The sequence below is a fragment of the Vanessa atalanta genome, chromosome 20 (genome assembly GCF_905147765.1).
Source record: "Vanessa atalanta chromosome 20, ilVanAtal1.2, whole genome shotgun sequence".
Lineage (NCBI taxonomy): Eukaryota > Metazoa > Arthropoda > Insecta > Lepidoptera > Nymphalidae > Vanessa > Vanessa atalanta.
In genome coordinates, this window is record NC_061890.1 from 1,634,506 (window position 1) to 1,660,436 (window position 25,931).

The 25,931-nt window shown below is 32.2% G+C and overlaps 1 protein-coding gene across 1 annotated transcript; it reads right to left on the minus strand.

Moving 5' to 3' along the window:
- On the minus strand, nt 1–25,181 carry LOC125071795. Its single transcript, XM_047682178.1, has 6 exons — nt 25,136–25,181; nt 4,909–5,151; nt 3,686–3,823; nt 2,545–2,668; nt 1,219–1,447; nt 1–518 (listed from the first exon to the last, which is right to left on the minus strand). Exons 2-6 carry the CDS (start codon nt 5,142–5,144, stop codon nt 259–261), a joined length of 987 nt encoding a protein of 328 aa, XP_047538134.1. The 5' UTR covers nt 5,145–5,151; nt 25,136–25,181; the 3' UTR covers nt 1–258.
- Between the last annotated feature and the right edge of the window lie 750 nt (nt 25,182–25,931).

The following is a 25,931-nucleotide window of genomic DNA, read 5'->3' on the forward strand; positions in this document are numbered from 1 at the left end:
TCTTGTATAGTCGTTTTGTTCTAACATATTGTCATTTATGTTTGTTGTCTCATTCACATTGATTTTATTTAAAAGTCGATCAGATAATTTATCATACTGTGAATAGACCTTAATCGGTAAACATTTTTTCATATTCAATAAAATATATGAAAAACAATAAATGCCATTTCTAGCACATTCGTCGATCTATGGATAACAGAATGAAACGTCACGTACAATAGAGATCCCAAGTTTGTCAAAGAAGTAAAAACTAACATATCACACATAGAACTGTTTGTCTGCCACTTTCAAAGTCCTATAATCACCGTGTATTTCTTCATCCAAATCACCTTGTCTATGTAGTGACCTGCATGAATGTGTGCGTGAAAGCATGTCGTACGATGCATTCCTGTGTAGATTCCGGACGCTTTTGTGTCGTGTACGGTATTTGATTTCCGGTTTTAGCTCGGTCTCATAGTATTTACGCTCTTCTAATTGCAGCCACTTAGAGTTTAATAGCAGCTTTTTAGTCCATTCATCTGCAATAGATTAAAATAATGTTGTTTAAGATAATTAGGGGGGAAATAAATTAGAATTGTGGAGTTCAATAAAATTAATTACAACGTCATTGTTAGTTGTTTTACTGTTACTTCATTGGATAGTGTTAATGCATTATATAATTACATACAACTCATAGTCTAAGTCTCTAATGGGATATAATTTTGTATAATAATTCCTTATGGACGTTAGGAATCACTAAGAGAGAATTTAAAAGATATATCCTCTTAGGAGGTTAAATCGGGGATGAAAGTTTGTATCGAAATTCGTCTTATTAAATTAGAAACATATATATCTAGCTTCTGTTTATTAGTTAAATACCAATCTTACCGATGGGATATTCCATCGGGTACAAGGCTAGTTTTATCATCAAATAAATATATTAAATACACTTGTGTCGGTTCTGATTTCAGATAAAGGCTCTCACCGCTTTTCTTCTTTCAAAGCTGCTCTTTTGAAATACCCAGACATTTTTTCATAGACACAAGGGCATAAATTAGGTTATATATGTTATTATTTTTTACAGCTTGACTTTGGGATAAAAATTGGGGGTAGTGACAATTAAGTATCTGTTTTAGTTTTCTTAGGATAATAATGTGATATAATATAATTATGATTTTAAAAGAAATTGCTTGCGGTTGCCACATGCCATATAACACTACCATGTTTAATTACACTAACCATTCAAGTCCTTCATAGCTCCAGCCTTACCACCATATTCGTACGGTAGACCTTCAACAGAGAAGAAGTCCACGCCCATTGCTTCGTTGATGTGTTCCGCGTGCGAATGAACGTGGACAATCTTGCGTCGCCATGGGTACAAACCGATATGCAGGAGTAGAAGCGACATGGCCTTCAAACGATGCGTGTTAATTACGTGTACTTCGGTAAACCGGGTAGGGTAAGCTGTCTGAAAATAAATTAACCAATAAAATAAAGTACCAAATTGACTAATAAAGGGCGAAATTAACTAATAAAACGCCAACATTGCCAGTTTTACGAAAGTAGAATTAAGCTGGTGATATTTTCTTGTCCTTCTGTCTTACTCTAAGCTTATATTATATCTTTTTTATGATATAGTCAGGCGTATGTGCAAAGGACCACCTGTTGGTTACAATGACGCTGTAAGAATATTGATCATTTCCTGCATCGCCAATGCTGCACCATCCTTAGGAACAAAGATACGTTTCTTGTGCCTGAAGTTACACTGGCTCATTCAAGCCGGAACACAACAATACCACTGCTGCTTGGCGGTAGAATACATGATGAGTGGGTGACGCAGACGGACTTGCACAAAGCCCTACCACCAAGTAAAATTATTTTGATAATATGTTTAATTTAAGTCATTGTTAAATTCATACTTGGCATTGATTGTTTTTTTATGCCAATAAGCCAATTGGCTTGACCAGATTGGCTAACATCATCTCAACGATCAGTTAATTATATAATTAGCCATTGTTATCTACTATATACTATTTATAGGAGCACTCTGTTAGATAATGAACTCATTATCTTATTTTCAAGGGACGACAATCAGGTTAAATGACTGACATGACATGACATGACAGGTACGTGCCTTGCGAGGCGCGGGAGTGTGAACACTACCAATTCCTAAACTCAGTACTTTTATTTTTACCGGACAACGTTTTATTGATTAGACGTGGATTTGAATCCCGGGCCAAAGTATTTGCATTCAAAGCTGGAGCAATAGTAAGTGCCTATATTGACATCAAATATTCTCCCCACTACGAGTTGCTTATGAGATGAGATGCAATGTAAAGGACATTTGTAATAACGAACAGTCGAAAGGAATGTCTTCTAACTTAATGCTGGAAATCTCATTTAGTTGAAAGCCATTCCGAGAAAAATCACTTACAATTAAATAATATTATTATTATTTTTGGCGCCTGCGAAAAACTTTTAGCAAAAGTATATTGTGACAGGAATGCTCGTGACAGAAACACAGGAACATAATTAAAACTTTTGCTTTTATATAAAGTTGCCTACCTTCATACACCGCATAAAGTCTTTCCAATATGAACCTCGGAAATGATTTTTAAGATGCGATGGTTGCAAATCAGAAACATCTATGAACACTATTTCTTCTCCAGGAGTTGGATCTTCACGTAATCTGGGAAAAGGATGTATTATCTATAAAATCTTTCAATGTTCTAATCTTTACTACTATTTTATAAATGCGAAAGTGACTCTGTCTGATACCTCTGCACAATTAAACCACTGAACAAATTTATATAAAATTGGTATCCCGGGAAAGAACATAAAATGGGTAAAATGTGGGTGACGGTTTGTGCGCTATAGATAAAATTTAATAAATTACGCGCAGATAAAGCCGCAGGTTCAGCTAGTAAGATGATATCTTTGTAGTCGCGCTTGTGAAAGTTTTTACACTATAACAATGAGACATCTTTAGTAAGCTGGAAAAACTTTGATAATAAGGAAAGTTTTACTCTTTTGTAACGGCGACATAAAGAGAAGAATACGCTACTCTTCAAGTAACTGCTTATACAAATATTGTTATTGCAAGTGTGGTCTTGTTACAATTCTTAACCTACTTACTATGTACACTTTTCTGATTTTTTTTTTAAATTATATTGAGTAAAACCTTTGTAGATAGAAATTTAATACTTGGCGTTAATGGTACTTATGAAAATGTAATTTTACATCATTTATGAATGTGTCGCATGTTCAAATCTTAAAAAATAGAAGGTTTTATATTCGGAATCTGTGCTATGTGTGTTTGGATGTCTTATGAATAGACGTTTATCAACGTGTCATTATTCTCTAAGTGTCAGATGGAAAAAAATAATTTATATCGTTTAAATACACATGTAAATATAAAAGTACTTGAGAACTACATTGTCCAAAAAAAAAAGATTTAAATTAGTTTTAGTGTTATTCGATAATAATTTTACAAGAACTTCTGTGAAATTACCAAAATCAGATTAGGGCCTTTTTATTTGTGAAATGTTGAACTGTGCCTTTTTCAAAGAAAAAAAAATGAAATAATTGCAAAAAATTAAAAAGATAACGGAAGCTTTGGGAAAAAACTCGTCAAATATTTTTTTATTTTTTTAAGAATTCATTTAGGAAATTAAAAAAAAAGGATATATAAACAATTTTAAATTACCTTATGTCTAGTATCATAAGCCACCTCGCCAACAAAGCTCTTGCAGACAAAGGCCGGTCCAAGGCCGAGGGCGCGGGCAAGCAAACGATGGTCACTCGTTTACCACCGACGCTGCGTGTGCGCAATGGTACTATGTATCTGAAATTATTAAATATTAACTGTGTTAGTGTTTCATAATTCATTGATAATAAATAATAAATATTGGACAACATCACATACTTTACTCTGATCCCAACGGAAGTAGCTAAAGCACTTGTGATATGGAAAATCAGAAGTAACGACGGTACCACATATACTCAGACCCAGAAAATTAATGAACTTTTTCTACATCGACTCGGCCGGGAATAGACCCTGGGAAGTCGGAGTGGCGTACCCACGAAAACCGGTACACACTACTCGACCACGGAGGTCGTCAATGTCAATTGATGGCGATGTTTTTATTTTATTCATATGACAAGAAGCTAAAACAATACTACCTTTGTATGTTTTAATTTTATTGAATAATACAGGATATTTTATTTTTAATGACGTTTAAAATAAAAATAATTTTAATCGAGATATCGTATCCAATATGCTTTGCCAATGGAGCGTTCCGTCCGAGTAACTGCAGCGTTCATATATTCGACGCAATCTATAGAGTTTGAAGCGAAAACTTATATGATTTTCAATTTAGATAACATTTTTCAATGTAGAGCATCTTTATAGAAGATTTCAAAAGCATTTATGAGATGATGAGAAATGTATGACGATGTCTTCTAGCCACAGCGGCCCATCCCAAGGAAGACTAGTCACGTACAACGTATTAAAGTGCACTAGTGTACGCGCAAACACAGATCCGATGGAAAAGCAAATCGGACACGACGGGAAGAGTTGATGTTAAAATTAGCCACTGAGCTAATGAGACTCGTGTCAATGTTCATGTCAGACATATGTATGTCTGATAACTTTATATCACATATAGAGTTATACAGACGTATGTGTGTCAATATTTTTCTTATCTTATCCACGTATTGCGGTAGATAGATTAGACAATACCGAAACATTAAGCTGTATTCACTGAAAGCCTAATAAGCTAACCATTCTTGGTCGTATAGCCTCTGACGTTCTTTAACAGGGTTTTTTCCACTAGCTCCTATTCTCTGCAAGTTCTCCCTTAGCATAAATGACGTTGACGACTAATATATATAAATTAAATGACATATTAAATTAAATATAATACTTACACATCTTGACAACTAGACAGGATATCCTCATCGTCTGGGTGTCGCTTGTGCCAGAGATCTGAGAGTCCTCCGGGTCCTCTAGATGTGTAGTATCTCCTGGCTCTTTTAGCAGCTTCTGTCTCATCTCCATCACAGGTGATAGGAAAAAGTTCCAAGTTCAAGATCTCTTCAGGTGATGCTTCTCTTGTCAGGTTATCGCGAGCCCATCGTTCTGCGAACGACGCTGCTGGAGACATCCTGAACCTGAGGAATAAGATTCCATCGTTTTATGTAATCTAAATATATGAAGATTATTTTGTACGGCCATGGAAATATATTTTAATATCTAGTGATAATTTCTTATCACCTTCTCCGATTTCAGATAAATTATGAGGTAATTATTAGTAAGAAGGATTCACAGATAGTTCCATACAAATTTGGGGAAGGTCTGATAACAGTAGTCATGGGAATATCATCAAATTCTAGCTATCATCACGTATCGATTAAATTATGAATACAGTTTATACAGAATGCAGTCAAGTTTCCTTAAAGAATAAACTTGACCAGTGATGCTCGACCCGATTTGTAGAGATATTGATGCATATATTCTTCAAATAATGGAATTATTGTGATTAAAGTCGATTATCTCTTTCTGATATTTGCCATATATGTATGTCCAAGTTCTGTGTTTTTTCTTGGGTATATTAATCCAAGATCACAGTAGTCTTCACTGGTACCGTTGGAAAAAAATATTTAATAAAAAATAGTATATATTATGTTATTACTGTGAATCAAATAAAAAAAAATATTTAGAGAACTTATTCGTATACTAATCTTTGGAACTATACTAAAAATCTTGAAGTCTATAATGAAAGAAAAAAAATCAGTATTTTCTTCACGATTCCGACAGGTCTTTTAAAAACATTTATATAAAGGAAAATTCTCTGCCATGTTAACTGTACTTATGAAAACTAGTAACAGCGTTCGGTACAAGTGAGATGGTAAAAGCGAGTTTCTGTTTTCGAAACTAATTTAAAATTAGAAGAACAGGATTTTATTAAGACACATTGTTTGTTGGTGTTTCATTGTTTGGGAATTTTCAGCGATGAAGCTAAATTTGAGTCCGATCGTTCCCTTAAAAACTTTTCCAACCAACCATAATGATAACCTGATAATTACAACTCATTTTAATTTAAAATGATTAACCATTTTGGCCATATCTGAGTAGGGTCCAGACAGTGCGCTTTGAAAAACGCCGATATCCTTTAAATTTACATCGAAACAGCACGTCAACTCCTATCTCCTGGCAACATTTCGGATATCCTCTGTTTCACAGAAATCACTGTTTGGAGAACTTAAATTCTTCATTAGAAATTGATATCTATATGATAAATTATCCCTCTTAAAAAGTTCTAAAAAAAAAAGTCCGCGATGGCATAATGTTTTATGTTTTTCCCGTACATCATCTGATTTCATTGACTATCTTCGGAGTTACCACAGTTTTAAAAGAATTCCACAGCAAAATACTGGTCAAGTGCGTGGCGGGCCTTTGTGTATGCAGGGCAGGAGGGCGAGTCAGTCACTCTACCTAGGACTGTTAATATTTTCTTAAATATTGGATTTTCGATATAACGATATTTTTTAGTTTATCATGATATCGGAGTGCAATATACAGAAAAATAATCGATAGTTCAATATATGGGTATAATTTAAAAAAAATCTTAAGTCAAAGAAATTATTATACCCCTAAGGGTTGAAAATTTGTTTGGAAGTTGGTAATTTTCTAAGTTAGAAACATGATACTTGTTTTTGGGGGTACTGATTAAAAATGAATAGATACGTATTTAAGCTTTTCTAGAAATTCTACCCTAAGGGGTGAAATACTCACAAAGAGGTCATAAATTTACGTAATGTTTTAAGTTAAGCTGTTAATATGTTCAACATCCACGCGAGCAAAGCTGCGGGCAGCAGCTAGTAAATTTAATCATATTACTTACACTAACGTTAGTGTTTAAATGAATGTAAAATTTTTAGTCAATCAAATAATTATAGTTGGCTGCAGATTATGATCTCGTCTATAAAGTATATTATCGTGATTATAAAGATGACCAGCAGTGTTATTCTGTAACTCACTCGTAAAATGTTGCAAATCCACTCACTAATATTGCATATAACATTATGAAATTTTACGCTCGTATATATAGAATGAGGTCCGAATTTAAGTGAGTTATTAAGTGCCGTCCTCTAATTCCTTTGCCTTGGACCAAAAAAAAAAAATCGTTTTCAATATTCTTTGGGAAAAGTTTCTCGACATTCTTTTTCCTTTCAGTTTTTAAGGCTCACGTCATACTGATAGGCTATACTTTATTGTAGTTTCAAGTTATATATATAAATCAAACTCAAAATTATACTCTATGTCAATAAGCGTTCAAAATCAGTTTTGAATCGTTATTAATTTACAAGATAAATTTTATTGGTAGCGGAATTTATGTTCGACGGAAAAGAACCTTCAAGTAACTTAGTAGTTACAGTTTATTTTCAATGCTATACATCTAATAATAAGTTATATGCGTGTAATCATAGCAACCTGTTTTTTTTTTATTAGCATTAGCAGCCCGTAAATGTCCCACTGCTGGGATAAAGGCCTCCTCTCCCTTTGAGGAGAAGGTTTGGAGCATATTCCACCACGCTGCTCCAATGCGGGTTGGCGGAATACACATGTGGCAGAATTTCGTTGAAATTAGACTTATCTTACACCTTGTTTAATATGTTTTTCTAAGCCTATTAGAATGTAAGTCTCGGTAAATATTTCATGTTATTCGATAAATAAATAAATTATTTAGTTAAAATAAGACAGTTCTAACAAAATTAAACAACAAATTTAATAAAGAAACTTTTTACAAAGTAAAACATTTTCGAATTATGTTTTTGTCAAATTCTTTCTTTCTTTTGTTTTATGATATTAATAGGCGGTCGGGCAACTTGGGCAACTGGTGGTCAGTCGTCATTACGGTGTATAGACATTGGCGCCATAGGATATATTAACCATTCCTTACAATGCGCAACCGACCTTGAGAACTAAAATGTCTTAGTTGTTATATAAGTATCTACTGCTGTTTGGTGCTCACAAAGCTCAACCACTAAGCAAGTATGTTTACAATATTAGCATAATATAATTTTTATCACATGAGTAGTTTCTGAAACGCGATCGTAAAATGATTACTTATATACAAAAGTTGCTGTCAAATATTATGGAAATAAATATTTCAGCGTAAGATTTCGTTTCAATGGAAAACTAGTCTTATCATAGCGCAGGTTTTTAACTCTTCCAGTTTTTTCGTTTGATATTTTTTCGATACATAAAAAAAAAAATCCTTGATTTTGTGAGTTGTGACACTTTTTATTAGACCGTCGAAGCTTACTAGGGCGTAAACGTGACATTGAAATTTTGTACGTCAGACTCACTTTTCTATGAACTAATTCATAAGTTCCGATTTACGAAAATTTATCTCATTTTCTTTCTCAGAAAATGAACAATATTAATTTGAATATATTATTATATATTATTTACCTATTTAATAGAAATACAGTTGAATAAACTCGTAAATTGTAAGCAAACATTGTAAGCTATTTAAAAATAAGTAATATGTACATAAATATGGTCATGATTTGACTATATTTATTAAAATGTGAGAAAAACAGCAAGGCGGGTTAGTAGTAGTCAAGTAAATTGAAAATGTAAGAAGGGTTAAAGATTTTAAAAGCACTGTGTTAAGATTAGTTCTCAGTTCGTTTGGGGCTTTGATGGCGAAAGTAATTTATTTATTTTTATTTTATTTTATTTAATAAGTACACTAACAATATACATATTAATTGATGGTTTACACAACATCCAAAAAAAATTTAAGGTAAGATTATTGTACTGATTATAATGTTCATTGTATTAAGTTAAAATTTACTAATGTTTAAATGTGATTTGTAAAAATAAATATATTCTATGATGTGTGTTTTTTTATTCTAATACTTCAGCTGTTTATATTTAATAATATTAAATATAAACAGCTGAAGTCGTTGTTGTTATTTAAAAATGGAATGAAAATAAAACCTCTTTAGTACGACAAACTTAAACAGAGCTATTTTATTTTTAAAATACGATTACAAAACATTTCCTTTGAACTTAAACGAGACAAGCCTGAGAACGATAATATAATACGTAGTTTATTCAGCCGTTCGTATTGTACACGGATATATCGAGCCACGAATACCATTATCGAAATATTTCCTATTATAATCGTCACGGATCTATTTAAAGGTATCAATCGTGATATAGTTACGAAATAGCACGCCATCCTATCACGTCCTCGCCTTGACTTTAAGCGGAACTTTAGATTTGTGCCGCAATAGTTCACGTAAGAGGCTAGATTCGTTGACGCTCACATATTGTATTTAGGGATTGGGGCGAGGTGTTTGTTTTTTCAAATTTAAATATCAAATCATAGTTCGCTTGGCTCTATACACTTTATAGATGAGTAAGTAAACTTCATAAATACTTAACCTTTTTTTTCTTAATTATAATTTCTATAGCGGGGGACTTTATACGATGTACTATTTACTGGGAATGTCAAGTTATGCCATGGCTCAGCTCAGCGTTGCGAATTCTTTGCGATCTATCTAAAAAATCGTTAATCTTATAAAAAATATAAAAAACAGTAATCGTAGATAATTTTATAATTCACGACTTCTATAATAAATGCAAATATCATATTAGGCAAAGGAAGCGAGATATTTACGAAATTATAAATTATGTGACCTTTGACCTTGAATCTCCTAAAACAAAAAAAACTAGACTTAATGTGGCTTTTGAGGGAATGTTTAAAATGCTAAAACGAATGTTTATATTAATTTTCAGAATTATTACTTATTTTTAACTAATTTGACCGTATTTAATATACACCACAAAGTTGCAAGTTTGTCAAAAAGAGATTTAAGATTCTCGACTGTCTCGCTACAATTTTAAAAACTTTAAAAGCTTTTACTAAAATCACTCTCGACAGAGCTTTTGTATTGAAGAATACTGCAGGAATTTTTGAAATCCACTTCAAGATATTAAGATATACTATTAGTGAGTAGAATGAAGATTTATCTTTTTGCAGAAACATAAATAAAACCCAACTGATAACATTGCCAGATTAAATTCTATTGAATTAAATTGTACATCAATTCAGAATTAAGTTCAAAAGCGTTATTCAAAAGGTACAAGACGGTAAACGACACTTTAAAATTTAAATACCAAAAAATATTTCTAAACATCGATATCATTATCTGTGGGGCCTTTCTAACGTCCTTAGCCAATCCGGTTACGGGTATCGAGGGTTTTCTACTTACTTAGACCTTTCCTCTCTTAAATTTTAACTGTCGCGTCATTTTCTTTCTGTAAATTCCTCACTGCTGGGCTAAGGCTACCTCTCCCTTTGAGGAGAAGGTTTGGAGCATATTCTACCACGCTGCTCCAATGCGAGTTGGTGGAATACACATGTGGCAGAATTTCGTTGAAATTAGACAAATGCACGTTTTCTTTCTCCGCCGAGCACGAGATGATAAACGCAAATTAAACACATGGAATTCAGTAGTACTTGCCTGGATTTGAACCCGAAATCATCGGTTGCACGCGTTCTAACCACTGGGCCATCTCGGCCATAATTTCCTTAGGCCTAAAATTTCAGAGCCAATCTTCATTCATTGGCTATCTAGTTTGCTTTGTCTGGTTGCCGGTTCTTTATCTGGTTGCCAACCAAAAAAACCGGTGCTAAGGAATAAAAAGATTGTCGCCAGCGAAAGTGAAACAATTATTTTTCGCTAAATGGCGTGTTCGCTTAGGTACTTTAGATTGTACATTGCAAATATCCCGACGTGTTATTCTTTAGATTTTTTTTATATATAAGTGTAAATAAATAAATAAAATGAAAAAGTTTTTTTTTTGTTTTAGTTTAATTGACATTATTTGACTAGTTATCACTTATTATACTATGTATTTTTTCATGAATGTTATAATGTTATCCATTTCGTTGTAACTCGCTATATACAGACAGAAAGTCTATTAGGTTTGCTAGTAACACATAATATATGTACTTTAAATTAATTTTAACGGTAACGGCTTAGAACTGATGTTTTTTGCGACGGAAATGTATGTAATGTACTCTATCTAAGATTAGTCCCACTTGATCTGTATTTATAGCGGAGATGGGCTTAATTCGTGTCAGCAAGATTAAGGTCGTGTGTTATCTTGATCCAAAGTTATAAAGAGATTAACATCAGGTCAGTTTAAATATTGATAACGCGTGTTTAATATAGGTACTACCTAATGTATAGGATTATGGGTTATCATAGTACCATTTAACTTAAACCAAAATAACCTTTATATCTATGGCAATGAGTTTCATAATCATGTAGCTATTTATCATGATTTTCTCAATAGCATAATGTACGCTGTATTTTTATTTAAATATACATTTCTAAACATCAATAGCGTGTTAAATATATATAAGGAAATTGTTTTATATTTGAATATTTATTATTATTAAGGAAGTTTACGAGAATAACGCAATGAAGTTTCTAGTTTTATTTATGATTTTATTTATGTATTTATTATATGCTGATACTATAAATGCGAAAGAAACTCTTGTCTGTTACCTCTTCATGTTTAAATTGCTGAACTGATTTGGATGAAATTTGACATAAGAATTGTTTGAGTTCTGAAAAACGACATAGGCTACTTTTCTTTGTGACTGTTTTTGTGCTATATATAGATATATATATATCTATATATATAGATAACGCTTTTAAATTTCGCGCGGATAAAGAAACCGGTGCAGCTTGTTTAATATATTAGTCAAATATATCTTAAATGGTTGTTAAGTAACTAGGCCAAAACTGCTGAACTCATTAAAATGAAACTTTATTGGTAAAATATATATTATGTGAAATCATCTAGCATTTAAATTATTATTAAATAATAATAATAAATATTGGACAACATCACATACATTACTCTGATCCCAATGTAAGTAGCTAAAGCACTTGTGCTATGGAAAATCAGAAGTAACGACGGTACCATAAACACCCAGACCCAAGACATAGAAAACTAATGAACTTTTTCTACATCGACTCGGCTGGGCATCGAACCCGGGACCTCGGAGTGGCGTACCCATGAAAACCGGTGTACACACTACTCGACCGCCGAGGTCGTCAAAAACTATCATAAGAATAATTTACGTTAGCTCTTAAATGAGTACATACATAATACAAAAGAACAATAGGAACAGTACATTTTTTTTTAATTTAAATTGTCTTTAAATTAATTAATTCTTATCAACATATAACATTTAAATGTTGTCTGTGAAACTAAATTTGTCATTCGATGTCGCTATTGACACGATAGAAACAAAACTACACGGGTCGTGTTAGGAGGTGTATTAAAGTAGATTGGTCAGACGGTGACTTTATGACGATAAATGTTTATTTAATGCTTAAGTTTTATAATAACAGTTTAGTTAAGGGTACATTTTTAAGTGTTTTGGAAGATAGAAGTTTTGTCGAGAGACCACTCTTCAATTATTTCTTAAACGTAGATGATATTAAGTTAAATGAATGTTTAAGTTTATATATGTGCGCACAGCCTCCAAGCATCTTATGGCGATTGACGATTTTACGAGTCACAACGTGTTGGCAATCAGCCGACTAGTAAGTTGTAAGGTCCTACCAAGGTAACTTCCTGTACTGAGAATGAAATAACTAAATAATGTGATAATGGTGTTATTTATGAAACATTTAATTGCACTTATTAAGTGTTATTGGTTTTTAGAAATAGTTCATGTTACTTTTTAGAGTTCCGTACCCAAAGGGTAAAACACTTGGAATTTTCACAGTAGATGTATTTCTGTTGCCGCTTTAACAATAAATACTAAAAAAACAGAATAAAATAAGTATTTAAGGGGGCTCCCATACAACAGACATATTTTTTTGCCGTTTTTATCGATAATGATACGGAACCCTTCGTTCACAAGTTCAGCTCGCACTTGGCGGTTTTTAAAATATTTTGACAATAAAGGCAAAACTTAAAATTAAAATCGTCGTATTTATATATATTTTTAGAGACGTTTTTGACATTTTATTTACACAATTGAGACTACGAAGTTCTAAGGCAGTATTTGCTTTATTAAAGACTGTATGTATACTCATATCACTAAACAGTTTGCTAAGTGATCAGTGGTTAATGGTATTGATTTTGCGATTAGTTAGTGGAAATTAATTAGTAATTTTTTTTTTATTACTTGTGGTCACCCTATGTGACTATAATTCATTGAAGATTGAGGAAAATATATAAATTAATATGTTTCGAATGTTTTTGCTTTTAAATCTTATTTTATTTTGGTAAATGACGTAAGTTAAAATCTTTATCGGAGTCATTACCGACCTTACCTCCCTATACCTAAGGCCACCTTTTCCTCTCTTTTTGTCTGTCCCTTTTTCTTATATAACATTATTTTAATTAATATTTATTTATCAATATTATCTTATATTATCAATATTTATTTATTTATTTTAAATCAATTTTTCAACCGTCATGTCGCAGTTGAATTAATGTAATTCGATTAGGAAAGTAGGTTATATCGTAAAGCACCGGCAGTAGTTACTTTTTCAATCATTTTAATTACAGTGTATATCTGTGAAGTACAATATTTTTTTACATATCGATAATACTAATCAATTCTTTGACAATTTTTCTTACACTTTCGAATCCATCGTGTGTCGAAATATTACATAAATATATTTATTATAATTTATATGAAAATATTCAATTCTTGACACAATGAAGAAAATACATTAAGAAATAAAATTTACTGTTTTGAATTTTGTAATAATATTTTGATGCAATTGAATTTAAATAAAGTAAGAATATCAAGCTACCTACCTGTCTTTTAAAAAATATATTTTTAATAGAGACAGAGATAGAGAGAGAGATAAAGAGAGAGAGGGAAGAGTTCACGGGTAGAACACGTGAATCTTAACCGATGATGTACCACATGTATCCATCAATTACCACATTGGAGCAGCGTGGCCTAAGCCAAACAGTACATTTACCACGTTACTTTTGCGTCGTTTTTTTATACAGCGCTTACTTTAAATGTTGCCGTAGCTGTTATTTATTGTAAAGGTTTAATTTAAACAAAAACTATATTGATAAATGAATACAGGATTTATTGTAGACCAACTGAAAAAAAAACTGCTAAGCCAATACACATAAAACTTTTACAAGAAGAAGCAACGCGATTTACAGAAAAGTTTATAAAATATGTATCAGATAGTGACTGCCGACGATTTTGCTTGTAATAATATACCTAAATAGGATTTACTACGTGAATAGGAGTCAGATGCTACTTACGTCTTTTATGAGTTGGCTTATAGTAAAATATTCTATGAAGACCTTCTTCTTAGAATATTTATTCTTCAATATCAGTATATTATCCGTATACCGTGCGGGTCGTAAACTTCGTACCCTCGTTTTTACGACGGTTACTGTACAAAATATCGTTCATACTTCTTGACGTACATATTTCTATATTAAATTTGTTAAATTATAGTCTATTTTTTTTTAGCATTAGCAGCCTGTAAATTTTCCCACTGCTGGGCTAAAGGCCTCCTCTCCCTTTGAGGAGAAGGTTTGGAGCATATTTCACCACGCTGCTCCAATGCGGGTTGGTGGAATACACATGTGGCAGAATTTCGTTGAAATTAGACACATGCAGGTTTCCTCACGATGTTTTCCTTCACCTTCACAGATGAATTATAAACAACAACCAAGCACATGAAAATTCAGTGGTGCTTGCCTGGTTTTGAACCCGCAATCATCGGTTAAGATGCACGCGTTCTGACCACTGGGTCATCTCGGCTCACCATATATCTATCGCCAAAGAGCAATACTTAGTACTGACGTAATTCAGTTGGAAGGGTGATTGAATTGGTAGCAACAGGCACAAGGGAGACAACATCTTAGTTCCCAAGTTTTGCGGTGCATTGGCGATGTACAAAGGCCGTATAGCCTGGAATTATTTCTTAATCGAATATAAACAATATCATACTAGACAGGCAGGCAGGTTTCCTTCCTGTGTTTTCTCTAACGCTGAGTACGAGATCGATTATAAACATGGACATCGTGTATTAAACATAAATAACACTAGTTTATACTGGGTAATTTCTGCTTAAGATTTTACGCCTGAATTTGCTTATATTATTAAGAATTACTTTTCATATTTAAATGAATTATTCAAGTAGGATTTTACAAGCACTTTTGAAACGTCAATTTACAAACTATATTAAGTGAAGCTACCACCGGTTCGGAATGTAGATTCTACCGAGAAGAACCGGCAAGAAACTCAGTAGTTACTCTTTTTTATCATCTATATCATCTTGTATTGAACAATATGATTTTTTATTAATGTTTTTTTTTTTACAAATGATTTGAATTTATGAAGAATGTTACAAATGATGATGTATGAATTTATAATAATAATAATAATAACTCTTTATTGTACACACACACAAGAAAAAAAACATTCAACAACACAATATAAAAAAAAGAGAAATTTACAACAGGCGGTCTTATCGCTTAACAGCGATTTCTTCCAGACAACCAGCATGGAGGAGTTAATGTGAAAAAGCGGAAAGCGGGTGTACAGCACAGAAGTTAAATACTATATGAAATTATATTTATACACAAATTATTACACTAAACAAGATAAATAAACTACACAAATACATATATATATATATATATATATATATATCGAAACATAAAACATACATACCTACCTACATACATACATACATACATACATACATACATACATACATACATACATACATACATACATACATACATACATACATACATACATACATATTGTAATTTATGTATTGTAAATGTAAATTCCAAATAGCGTTGATACTTTTACATAACAAGGTCAATAAACACTTGCATATACATTGTGTTATGAATGCAATACGAAAGAGAGGGGATTAATCTTTGATGTTATGTTAATGTCTATGATGTATCATTGATTTATATGTATTAAAAATACATATAAAATTTTACCAGAATAATACACGGGTAATTAAAATTATTAATAAAATTCAAGTCCATAAACAATTTCAAAATATATTCTTCCAAACTTTTTCTTCAAATTTAAATTGGTCCAAACGTAAGAATAATCCAAATCGGTTTCTTTTTTTGAGTAAATTATAGAAAAGAGTATTTTGTACTATATTTAATTAAAATATTTTAATTATTTGTAAGAGTTAAAAGGTATTTAGAGGATTAACAAAAGGGCGGTAGGGTAAAGATCGTGCGAAGTTCGTAAATGAAGGCACCGTAAACCCGGACAGGTGTGGAAATATTTATTAGAACGTAATACCCGGACCGGACCGGTTGTGGCTTTACTCTTAATTCGATTTAATCCTTTAACATGACAATTGAAAAGTGTTTAAAAGAACATATTTATCATCACATCATATTGTGAGGTTTCCTTTTCCGAACCGGTGGTAGTTTTTAATTTGACTATCAATAAGTTAGTATAATGCTTCTATATTGAATAAAGGAATTTGAGTTTGAGTATAAAGGATAATTAAACTTTATGTGAGAAACGTCGAAAACAAAGTCTAATTTGTGACTCGATAAGAATGTGTCCTGGTCATCTGAAATGGTCCTTACTTTTGTTCCATCTCACTCATTCATCAGATATTCTATCGCCTAATAGTAATTCTCAGTATTGTTGTTTTCTAGGGGTGAGTCAGTGTAGCTACCGGCAATAGAGACTTAAGGACTCAGTTCTCAAGATCGGCGGCCGTTGTTGAAATGCCAGTCCGGCTACCTTTTAATAAAATAAAATGAAAAATGTGTAGACAATAACGAAATTAATACCTGTAGCATTTTTTTCTATGACAACAAATTTTTACTTTTTTCTCGTGTCGTAATACTTGGCGACCCTTTGTATTATAAATAAAATAAGCGGTGAAAAAAAATTTCAAAACATTCCAAACATTCAACAACACAAAAGCCTTCCTCTAATTTTCGATTTTCAGCACAGAGCGAATACTACTTTGGGTAAATATACATATTACAGATTAAATTGTGATATTAGTATTATAGAGATTTTTTTTTTTTACAACATCACATACATTACTCTGACCCCAATGTAAGTAGCTAAAGCACTTGTGTTATGGAAATCAGAAGTAACGACGGTACCACAGACACCCAGACCCAAGACAACATAGAAAACTAATGAACTTTTTCTACATCGACTCGGCCGGGAATCGAACCCGGGACCTCAGAGTGGCGTACCCATGAAAACCGGTGTACACACTACTCGACCACGGAGGTCGTCATTAGTACGTCAGAGATAAATTAAAACCATCCCTATTTAACTAGTTTTTATGTTTGCATTTGTTTATATCGTCCATTCGAAAAGATCCACTGAACGTAAGTCCGCTTTAATTGGCACTACTCCAACTGGTCAATGCTTTCTAAATCTAGTGGTTTCCCGCTGTCAAAAATCAACACTCCAACTATACTGGGTTTATATTGTAACGTTAATTAAAATGTAAATCATTCACATCAAAAATATGTTATATAATAAAATAACTAAAATGAGAAGACATCACAATATGAGAAGACCAACTACACGGCCATACTATTTTTTATATTAAGGTGTATCCATTTTTTTATATTTTCGTCTCAACTGAACAAACAAGCGTATATATGTTACTGTAAAAGCTCGAACTAAGGTAAATCTTAAGATTTTCCAGTAAAACCTAAGATTTACCGACATGAGTTGGTAAATGTAAGTATTTATTATAAAGGGACGACTTTTTCGGACTTTTACCATTCCACCATAACCTAACCTAACATGTAAATCCTAAGATTTACCAAGTGAATAATGGTAAAATTTCGAACCTTAAAGTTTTATGGACATTTACGATTCATAATCGGTAAATCTTAGGTTTTACTGGTAAATCTTAAGATTTGCCGTAGTTCGAGCATTTACTGTAACATATATATTAGTAGTTTCTTGGTATGACATCATGATATAATGCCTGTTATTCAATAAAATGTTATCTCGTATTACTCTCAATTGGACACGAGATAATATCACCTCACGTTACACTATTTAACAAAACCCACACAGTTATAAAGAAATAAATTTTAGGTTAAATAAACACACGTAATTCTTCTGTTCTTATTTCTTTAGCGTTAGTTTTTCTTTATTTCGGGAAGGCAAGGAAACGCCACCTGACGCTACGAGATCCCCATCATCTATAGATACTGGCACCGAAAAGAATGTAAATTATGTCTAATAACGTAAATTTTATGTAACACTTAAGATCGTACCGAGATGGCCCAGTGGTTAGAACACGTGCATCTTAACCGATGATTTCGGGTTCGAACCCAGGCAGGCACCACTGAATTTTCATGTGCTTAATTTGTGTTTATAATTCATGTCGTGCACGGCGGTGAAGGAAAACATCGTGAGGAAACCTGCATGTGTCTAATTTCAACGAAATTCTGCCACATGTGTATTCCGCCAACCCGCATTGGAGCAGCGTGGTGGAATATGCTCCAAACCTTCACCTCAAAGGGAGAGGAGGCCTTTAGCCCAGCAGCGGGAAAATTTACAGGCTGCTAATGCTAATGCTAAGATCGTACGTTTGGAGATTGTGTCCCTGTGATTAAGCTACCTCACGCATGAGTGTTAATGTTGGTCGTTAGAATAACTGAACTATAAATATTAAGCTTTCTCTATTCTAACCATAAGAGGAAAACCAAAATTTGACAGCAAATTGACGCGTTTAATCTATGATATTCACTATGGATTTGCGCAAAAATTTCGTTATGAACGTCGACGAAACTGTTATCGGAATTTTGGAAATAAAATTAAAGTGGAAATATGTAGTTAAGTGTAATTGTTTTGTATCATAAATAAAGATATATTAATCATAAAATCTTAGTAGTGCACAATATAGCTGAGTTAATCTAAGGTTTGTTTATCTTTTTTCCTACTTCCATTGGAATGGGCTATATATCTTACAATGTTAATACACTACCCACCAAGCCTGATGTATCTTGGGCATGTGATGAGACAGCTGATCATTAAAACCAGAACACAAAAATAATAAGCTGATTGGTGGTAGAGTATGTATTGAAAGTTGGCCAACCTACTGCTACTAAGCCCACCGACATAATAAAAATAATAATAATATATATATATATATATATATATATATATATATTATATTCGTTAGTATCAGTTTTAAAACTAATCTCGAAACTGACTAACGAGCTACATAACAAATAGCAAGGTATTTGCCAGTTAGCTCGTTAGTCAGTTGACAGCGTTAATTTTATTCCCTCGTCGTTTAAAGTGAAAGCGAATTTAATTGCAAGCGTAACGAAACAATTAAATATGGGTAATTAATTTATTTATTCGTTAAACGTTACTTAGAACTAGAAACAAAAATAAATAAATTTTCGAAAAGAGAGCAAATACGACGGTTTAATAATGATATTTTTAAAAATAGAACAAAAAATTTAACGTTAAATGAAATAACTTTAATAACGTTGAAAATATGACAGCGAAGAAGTTTAATGTGATGGTTCGTTTTATTTTTTGATAGTGTTCGATATTTAGTTTGGATAATTTTTCTGACTTGCTTTCAAGTGTATGCGCCAATATATTTGAAAAATAGCATCAAAAGTGGCTTCATATGAAAAATTTAGAGCAGGGATAGCTCCTAGTTTTTTGGTAGGAAATATTTTCTTTAATATATGTATAATACCTACCCGTTCCGGCTTCACAATGGTCAAAAAGCGTCTATATGCAAGTTTTATTTATATATATATATTGAGGAAGAAGTATAAGAAGAAAAAATCTTGTTTTATCCTGGATAGGTAAGTTATAATTTTTTCAACTATAATATATATTTAAGATACACCTAAACTTTTCCCTTAAATCACTCAGTTGATGAAAACCGCACTAAAATCCGTTACGTAGCTTAAAAGATCTAAGCGTACAGACCGCGGGAAGTGACTTTGTTTTACACTTTGTATTGTATGGGTATTATCTGTTAAAAAGATCGTATAGCCTTAATTTGACTATTTGAAAAACATTGTTCAATTATTTGTTTCTCATAAAATTGACTTGTTTCAAGGTCGAAATCATGTGGGCTGGTAATTACCGTGCGAATAGACGTAAATTACTTAGAGCCAATTAGAGATTTATTACACTGATTTTGGTGAGCGCTAACAAAAAATATACTCCGTGATTTGTAAACAACGTATTTAAAAAAAAAAAAACCTTAAGCCTCAGACTGTCAAGAGTGTACACGTTATAATCTAAATAACGCTTTAGACTGTCGAGAGTGTACACGTTATTCTATTTATGATTTGTCGTTGTTGTTGTATATTTATTGCATAGTAATTCGTTATGCGTTATTTTAATTTTTACTCTGTAAATAACAAAAGTTATAATGTCAATTACTTAATCTGTATCGCACATTTGTTTATGATTTTCGTATTTATGTTTTCAGGTATATAACCTTTTTGTCTATTTATTTCAAACCGGCTGCAGTTGGCATTAGGTTTAATTTATTCCTAAATGTGGGAAATGTCATTACAATTTATAAAGTCATACTCCAAGCAAGAGGTTCTCAACCTTTCTTGACCTTGGACCACTATAATATTTGAATCCGCAAGAATAAAGAATAATGTACAATGATATTTTTTAAAGAAATGTCAATCAAAACATTCAAAATACTACGACATTACTTGTATATTCTTTTCAAGTCCAGTAAGCAGATGATATTATTTCTAATAGCATATGTCATACAATCAATTAATTCTTGGTATTGTTGCAGGTAAAACAAAATAAACACATGTTTGTAAAAATAAATAAACAAGAATAGTATATTAAATTTCTCGCAAAGTGTTTGAGGTGAAAATTTTACTTTACTTATAATTAATTTGAGTTTGAACCATTTAAATTATTGAAGTTGTGTCTGTTTAACTGTAGTTGCATACGTGGAATACTCCGAAGAAGAACGTCCTATTTTTTTTATTATAAAACGCGTTTTACGGGTTGGTTTTCAGGTGTTAGGCATAAAAATCAATGTCCTTCCTTTGAATCTAATTTTATTTGTACAAAATTTCATTAAAATCGGTTTAGTCGTTTGACCGTGAAATAGCAATAACATACATATTGAGTTATTTTAGCATTTATAATATTAGTATTTTATGTAATTTATTAATTATTAGTATGTACTAACTTTTGGCATTCTGGGGCAATATGAAAGGAAGAAAGAAAGAAATGTTTATTTAGGCACAATTATAAAAAAGTATAAAAAAAAAACAAAAAATAAATAAAGAACACATTACTTAATCTACAAAAAAAAGAAACAATAATTACCGTTTGTGTGTCCTAAATAGGTGTACCATTCAGCTTCCAAGTTGGGTTCCAAGAACCAAACGCTGAATTTCAATGGTATCTTATGTGGTTACGACGGAATGCGACAATATATGCTAATATTAAGACAATGGGGCCTTAACTCTTTGTTGTTTTATTTTTTTACCAGAAAAAAGTTACATTATCAGTCCTTGACCCCTGGATACTCCATGTGCTATCGTACAATACGGTAACGCAGACACTAAACGTCCGATGGTGATATCTTTAGTTGACTACAAGTATAATAAACCCATAAGTCATTTATATCATAATAGACGCAATCTTCGCTCGAACTCAGGTTAATCCCACCATTGTTATGAGGCAATTCCCTGTGACAATATCAGTCATTTTTAACCGATTTAAAAAAAGTTTCCTAATCTGTAAGTATGTTTATTTTTGTTTCGGAACAGACTTTAATGACAATTTGCAATGGGTCAATATTTTTTCAAATTCTTAACGTATTAATTTACTATTATTTTAATTTAGATAATTATAAAAAAGTTACAGGATTTTCAGGCAGAATTTCGTTGAAATTAGACACATGCAGGTTTCCTCACGATGTTTTCCTTCACCGCCGAGCACGAGATGAATTATAAATACAAATTGAGCACATGAAAATTCAGCGATGCTTGTCTGGGCTTGGACCCGCAATCATTGGTTAAGATGCACGCGTTCTAACCACTGGGCGGCCTCGGCTCTGATTATTATATACATAATATTCTATTAAATTTAACTATCGAGCGATGAATTTCACGAAATAAGATCAGAATTGCAACATTAACCGGAAAATGCGTGTCCGACTCGCATTAAATTTGTTTCGTAGTTTTTATTTTGTAACAACTCGACGTAATAATCGCTCGGTCTAAATTAAAGTTATTAAAACGATTTAGAAACTGAAACGAATAATTATCTTAAATTAGAAACACCCCATGATTTTTTTCGTAATATTACGTAAAATAAAAAATGCAACTATGTCGCAATTCAATATAACACATTCAACGTATAATGTTATTCATATTCGTATACGAACCGATGCGACAAAGTTCTAATCCATCACCATTCAGAGTATTGACTTCGTTTCATCATGAACCGTTATTTCTTATGATGGGACAATTTCGTACAAGTCAGTGACATTTACTAGACAAAAGATGACCTCAATACTAATGACGCGTAAATTTTTTTTTCCGTATTTGTCAACGTAAATGTTATAATGAATAAAATAAGACTACGAATCGTATAGAATCAAATTAATCCAATTAAAATTTCGATAGCTTAAGTTTTCTTATTTTGTTTTCAATGTTTATTATTGTTAGTATTCATTGTTTAATTTAATTCTAATGTTTAGATATTTATTTAAAATTTTTGTGATAATTATTGAGGGAGGTTAAATGTTTATTTTTTGTTTTTTTTTTTTTAATAAATAAATATATAGTAAATATTGGACAACATCACATACATTTCTCTGATCCCGATTTAAGTAGCTAAAGCACATTTGTTATGGAAAATCAAAAGTAACGGCGGTACCAAAAATACCCAGAGCCAAGACGACATAGAAAACTAATAAATTATTTTTATATCACTCGGCCGGGAATCGAACCCGGGACCTCGGAGTGGCGTACCCATGAAAACCGATGACCACTACTCGACCACGGAGGTCGTCAAATCTGTCTGCACTAATATTATAAAAAGGTAAAATATGTTTTTATACCCCTGCATACATAAGCTTCGGAATTAATGAACCGATTCTAAATATTTTCTTTATTAGTAGAAAGTTTATTCCCGAGTGCTATTGGGCATAAATTATATTAATATCATAATATTTCCTTTATTTAAAAATTGCATCCGTGTGTACTCGGGGCGGGTCATTTGTCGTATATATATTTTAAATCAATAGATTTCAGTGATAATCATGAAAGCTAGTACAGATATTTTTTGACGACCTCCGTGGTCGAGTAGTGTGTACGCAGGTTTTTATGGGTCCGAGGTCCCGGGTTCGATTCCCGGTCGAGTCGATGTAGAAAAAGTTCAACATGTTGTCTTGGGTCTGGGTGTTTGTGGTACCGTCGTTACTTCTGATTTTCCACAACACAAGTGCTTTAGCTACTTAAAATGGGATCAGAGTAATGTATGTGATGTTGTCAATTTTTTTTTTTATTTAATAAGGTTCATCACAGGGACATTTGCGAGCAGTTTTTTTCAAAGTTTTTCAAAGTTCAATATTGAATGACTGACAGACAACACAGTCTTATTTTGTAGTAATGATGTTGCGGAAACGACTTCGAAAATTTATCTTCAAATAGGATTAATGTAAGGAATGAAAGTCAATATGAAAGTTTGACAACACTTTTGGAATAAAAATATATCGCATTGAATTCGCTTTTATTTATATTACCATTGAAAATGGCGTCGATCCAATAACTCCTTCGAGAAATTCGGAGAGTTTAAGATATGTGAGATGAGTTCCCAGATGCCGGTGAATAATATCACCGCAATAATATCAAGCGAGCAATATACGTGTACATGTATAATAATACTTAGTATAGTTGTATTCCGGTTTGAAGGGCGAGTGAACCAGTCAATCTATCGACATGATATTTTGCATAGAAATTGTACAGAAACGGATATAGCATACCTAATTTCTATTATAATATAAAACTAATTATATATGTAAATAATTTAATGATTATACCTTAATTTTTAACAATTTTCGATTGCGTGCAAGAGTCCTATACCTAGGCGTGGATTATGATTGGCTGAAAAATGATGATTAAATAAAGGAAACATAAATCAACCAATAGGGTGTCATATTCAGCATCCGATTTTAATTAGCCTTTGTAATTTCTTTTTCTTTGTAAACAAACCATTTGTGCGTCATTTATTGATGTTAATATGGGAAAAACTTCACGCGCATTCCAACAAGAACTATTCAAACTTTCAATTGATCCGGAAGAATACTTAACAAACTCAAGGATAAAAAAATCATTTAACATTGTATATATCTTAATAATTAATATTGTATGTCTCTATTAGTATCGAGTTTCGGTCCTTCTCAGACCAGATATTTTCTTTTTAAAACCGGTGGTTGTTTTTCTTTTTGGTACAATTTTAATAACAACGTGAATGTTATATCTCTATAATGTAAAACAAGATATTGGTCAAGATATTTGAAATTAGAATTTAAATTAAACGATTACTTGTAATGTTTCTAAATTGAATGAATGCATTTGAATTAACGTTAAGTCAAATTTATTATTTATCAATTATTGTAAATGGATACGTTTAATTTGAGGAATACTTTTAAATAAAATATGGATTAAAATCGTCCAAGTGTTGGGCAATTGCTCTCTTCTTTATTAAAGAAAGATTAGAGCATATTCCATTACGCGATTTTTGACGGGGACAAAATCTCACACCGGCAGACTTCTTCTTGTGTGGAGCATGATATAAATTACAAACTCAAATTAAGTGAAAAACTAGTGTTGCTCGGAATCGAACCCGCTTTCTTCGACCTTTTCGACTTGGTTCTCGTTTTAGTCGAATAACAAATTAAAGTATATAGCCTCGCTCAAATTAACAAGATTTAATTATTTTAATTTAATTAATATCATAAATAATAAATTACACTTTGATAAAATCCACTATCATTTTAATTACACATAATATAACCATCACCGTAAATATATACACAAAGAACATACCACTTCGCACGTCACCACAGAACTGCGCGGGCGCACGTCACAGCACGACTGTCAGTGAGTCGGTGAGTAACGTAGTGTTGACTTCCATGTCGCCTTGACCTTAGTGAATGTTTGGGATGTCTGATCGACTGTGAGGTCATAATAGTCACTTTTTGGAAATCCAATATTATGTCATGACGTTGTGTTTTGATATTTATAGACTATAATTATCGCCCCCGACTTTGCCTGAGGGGGTCACGTGTTAGGTAATTTGCTTAGAACGATCTATCTATCTCTGTGCCAAATTTTTTTGTACTGGTGTGATTTAGTAATAAACATTCGTCCATCCAAAATTCTCATTTATAATATAAGTTAGATTCATTGAACAACATCACATACATTATCTGATCCCAATGTACGTAGCTAAAGCACTTGGGTTATATCAGACGTAACAACGGTACCACAAACACCTAGACCGAAGACAACATAGAATTCTAATGAACTTTTTCTACATCGATTCGGCCGGGAATCAAACCTAGGACCTCGGAGTGGCGTACCCATGAAAACCGGCGTACACACTACTCGACCACGGAGGTCGTCAGATTTAAGTCATTAATAATGTGTTATATATTATAAAAAAATAGTAAAATAAATGTTACTACTCTTAATAAATATAATGACGTGTGTTTGTCTCCTGTGCGTTCAGAAACCTTGGTGAATTATTTAAATAATTATAAAGTTATGAATAATTAATAAAAGTACCCCAAAAAGGATGTGCCTATATCCTTCAATATAAAATGTTATGTTCGGTTATTAC

What these genes read in the sequence shown, in the direction of transcription:
- LOC125071795 (XM_047682178.1), bottom strand. Translation starts at nt 5,144, where the DNA reads ATGTCTCCAGCAGCGTCGTTCGCAGAACGATGGGCTCGCGATAACCTG. An exon ending in CTGTCTAGTTGTCAAGATGT is followed by an intron (nt 3,824 to 4,908) that starts GTAAGTATTATA and finishes TAATAATTTCAG; the next exon opens with ATACATAGTACCATTGCGCA. An exon ending in ACTTTATGCGGTGTATGAAG is followed by an intron (nt 1,448 to 2,544) that starts GTAGGCAACTTT and finishes ATTTATTTTCAG; the next exon opens with ACAGCTTACCCTACCCGGTT.